The sequence below is a fragment of the Rhagoletis zephyria genome, unplaced genomic scaffold (genome assembly GCF_001687245.7).
Source record: "Rhagoletis zephyria isolate East Lansing unplaced genomic scaffold, Rhagoletis_zephyria_1.1 Rzeph_scaffold_01648, whole genome shotgun sequence".
In the NCBI taxonomy this organism is placed as follows: Eukaryota; Metazoa; Arthropoda; class Insecta; order Diptera; family Tephritidae; genus Rhagoletis; species Rhagoletis zephyria.
Window position 1 is genome coordinate 108,403 of NW_016158732.1, and position 3,457 is coordinate 111,859.

At 33.1% G+C, this 3,457-nt stretch overlaps 1 protein-coding gene across 2 annotated transcripts; it reads right to left on the reverse strand.

The window, feature by feature from the left end:
• Window positions 1-284: 284 nt before the first annotated feature.
• LOC108364726 (uncharacterized) lies at window positions 285-2,751 on the reverse strand. 2 transcript variants are annotated; one of them, XM_017618521.1, is made up of 5 exons: window positions 1,771-2,751; window positions 1,512-1,700; window positions 979-1,063; window positions 765-920; window positions 285-628 (listed from the first exon to the last, which is right to left on the reverse strand). In XM_017618521.1, the coding sequence occupies exons 1-5, from the start codon at window positions 2,016-2,018 to the stop codon at window positions 488-490; spliced, it is 819 nt and encodes a 272-aa protein (XP_017474010.1). In that variant the 5' UTR covers window positions 2,019-2,751; the 3' UTR covers window positions 285-487. The 2 variants fall into 2 exon arrangements, with proteins under 2 accessions (XP_017474010.1, XP_017474011.1); XM_017618522.1 differs by having other exon boundaries at window positions 544-628; window positions 726-920.
• Between the last annotated feature and the right edge of the window lie 706 nt (window positions 2,752-3,457).

Here is a 3,457-nt window from a genome sequence, read left to right on the forward strand (position 1 = left end):
AATTTATCCAACAAAGAAAATTAGTGAACAATATTAACGTTGTATTTATAACAGTTTCTAATCTTTTACTGACAAAGAGGCTTGTATTAAAATCAATTTTAAATTCTAGAGATTAATAAACTAATCTCGCTTAGATAAGCCTTAACAAAAGTAATGTCAATAGCCTTACGTGCAAAAATAGAACATATGTATATATTAAAGAATGATAGAACACATTCTCACATTGTGATATTAGTACATATAGGCTGTATTTCTTTATTCATTCTGAACGTTTGGAATAAACTTTTTTGTTTACTTATTCTTTAGAACGTTCCTGATGATATGTAAACGTATATTTCAATGGCATTCTGTTTATTCTGGTTGTGAAATGGGTTTATCCTGAATGTATAAAGAAACGCAGCCATAGTATTTAGTATTATACAATTATGTATTTATAACGCCACTAACTCTTCGGTACCAAGCTTTTTCAGTGTTGTGATGCTTATTTTTATGTGGAAGCATTAAAAGTTGCGTTTTCCCTGCAGTCACCTGGTGGCCCGCTACCAAATATTGGCTCGCCATCACCACTACCACCAATTATTTTAATAATATCGCTTAACGTATATTGACCAATATGAATGTTGACGCTCTAAAACAAAATAAAAATACAGGAAAAAGTTATGTGAATATTCAATTTTAATCCCTTATTTTAGAATTATCTTAAATTTTCTTTTTATCTCACTCACGAAAACCAATAGGCGGGCAGTATTTGCTTAAATATATACCTCTTGAATATAGTCCTCCAAAAAACCTTGTTCATATGTCCATAGATCTGCCAAAAGCTCCAGGCCTAATTCGTTAACCAATGCATGGAAGAAATCATTTATCCGCTCGTCTTCAAGTAAATTTTCAAAATCGATGTAAAGCTCACCAACTGTGATCTTCGAGATAATTAAGGGTTTTTATTTACTAAAAAATTTAATTTTCAATGCGCAATACCTTAATGCTCAAATTTCGTATGCCAAGATATTTTCCAGATTTTAAATTAAATGAGATTCTCAAACTCAAATCCTTTAGATGAGCTCTGTTTGAAAACCAGGATGAATACCAAAACACACATACCGCCAGCTTAGAGTGAAAAGTTGCTAAGTCCCAATTGAAAAATTTTACAGGAGGAAAAAACTTATTATAGCCATTTTCTTCAAGTATTTCGCCAAACTTTGAATATAACATTTTTCCCTATTTATATCAAAGCAAAACACCATACGTATCAGAGGAATTCGATCTTTATAAAAAGATTTCGTACTATTTTGGACTTATCGAATTTTTCGGAGCTTCTTTTGGACTCAACAAATTTTCACTTCAATAAATATAAACGAGAAAACATGAAACAAGGGCCTTTATCTTTTTCGAAATTATGTATTTTTAATTTCTCTAGCTTTCTGTATCAAAATATGAGTTTTCATAAAAAGTGAAATTAACAACTTTTCACTCTAAATTAGCGATATGTAATTTATTTTCTTTTCACTCACTCAGCATCGCCATCGCCGGCTAAATTAACTATATATGCCACTGACCCTTTAGCTGCATAAATAGCTTGTAGTGCCGTCATTGGTAGGGTGATATTGAAAATAGATTTCCTTATTGTAGAAATTCTGAGCTCATTTATGGTAAAATCCGAGAGGCCAGTAATCTTAAAATCCGTTACAGAGCCTCTGAAACTGTTCGAGTTAGAAATTTGAAATTAGTTTTGAGAGATGAAACTGTTTTTAAATTCAAATTTTAGTTTACTCTATCAAATATTTATTATTGATTTCCTCCTCGACATGCGTGATTTGAAGAGGATCCAAAGCAGGTAATCCCAACTGCGGCATCGGATGGCACATGCGTACACGTAATTGTTCAAAAAAGTCCAAAACTACATTTTCGCCAACACTTTCCGCCGTCGGTGGCATTATAAAGCATATAGCCAATGCTAATGCTGTAGCTTTATTCAAATAGACAGAATAAAATTTTGAAGTCGCCATTTTACTTGACATTTATTAAATTGTTTTGCAATGTTGTTTTTTATTTTTAACTTTTTACTACTGTGCCAATTTGGTAATTGAAATATGTAGTTATCTCCGGACAGTGAGCTGCCGGCCAACGTTCGCTGGTCATTAAAAATGTAAGCGTTTTGGCTTTATTTATGTATTGTACACACACTACGGTAACTATATACGTACGTATGTGCTTCGATGAAGAACCCTCTAGAACTTGAAGGGCGATCTCCCAATGCGAGGAATAAAAAACTACTCTCCTTGATCTGATTTCGGAGCAATAAGAGAGATTTGTCGGGTTTGTACTCCTTTACCAATAGCTTGGGAGTCACATGGGAGATCTCCTAAGCGAGAAACTAAAGAATGTTCCCTGAGGCATGATTAGGACCAGAAAGTGATGCCTCCTTGATTGATAGGGGAGCAATACGCACATCGTTCAACAGATATTTTGTGTTTTTGGAAAAAGTTATCATAAAAAAACAACAGAAAATATTTTTTATAGAAGCATAAGGAGGACGCGATAATTTAATTTAGATAGCACACACATTTTAATAAAAGTCCGTCGGTATGTACTGCAACTTTTGTTTAAATTTATTAAATATTGTATTACTTACACTGAGGAGCAAAATCGGAACAGTAATACATAATGTGAATTTTCTTGCGATATATTCGCAATATATGAATACATACTTCTTTGTAATCCAGTTTCGAATTTCACATTTCACATATTTATTTAATCGGAACGCCATAACAGCAATAACTAATATAAGCCGATAAGGAAGAAAATTGCAAAAAAAAACCTAGCAAATAGATTGTTCCAGTTTTGCACCCGATAGGAACATTTTACCATTTGCTTGACATTTCATAAATTGGCAATATCCTATTTGAATATTTTTTGCTTTTATGGGCATCTTGGGATACTTTCGGACAGGTTTTAGACGAAATCTGTTGAGATTGCGCCCCGGTTTTCCTCAACGCCATGCCCAAGATCTTGCATGCGATTGGGTGAGTTTTCGCAATTGAACAGTGGTATTTTCAAACATAAGTTTTCTGTTGATTATAAAAGCTTAGAATTTATACATATTTCGCCCCAGTTTCGGAAGATGTTTTAACCTCAGAAATTGCCAATTTTTTGCTCATTTATAGTCACTTTTCTTTTTACCATCGATTTTACCAGTTCTTACTCCCTAACGCGTAATACGGAGCTACATCATGAAATATATATATACAAACCTAATAGTTTAAATATTTTGGGGCGTTAGACAGAATCCCTGATGCAGGTGCACAGCACCTGAACCAATATTCCGACTGAAAACGTTTAATTTTATCCTCCGAGTTAAAGTTCTAATTAATATTAAGGATGCATTTCTTTATTCATTCTGAACGTTTGGAATAAACTTTTTTGTTTACTTATTCTTTAGAACGTTCCTGATGATATA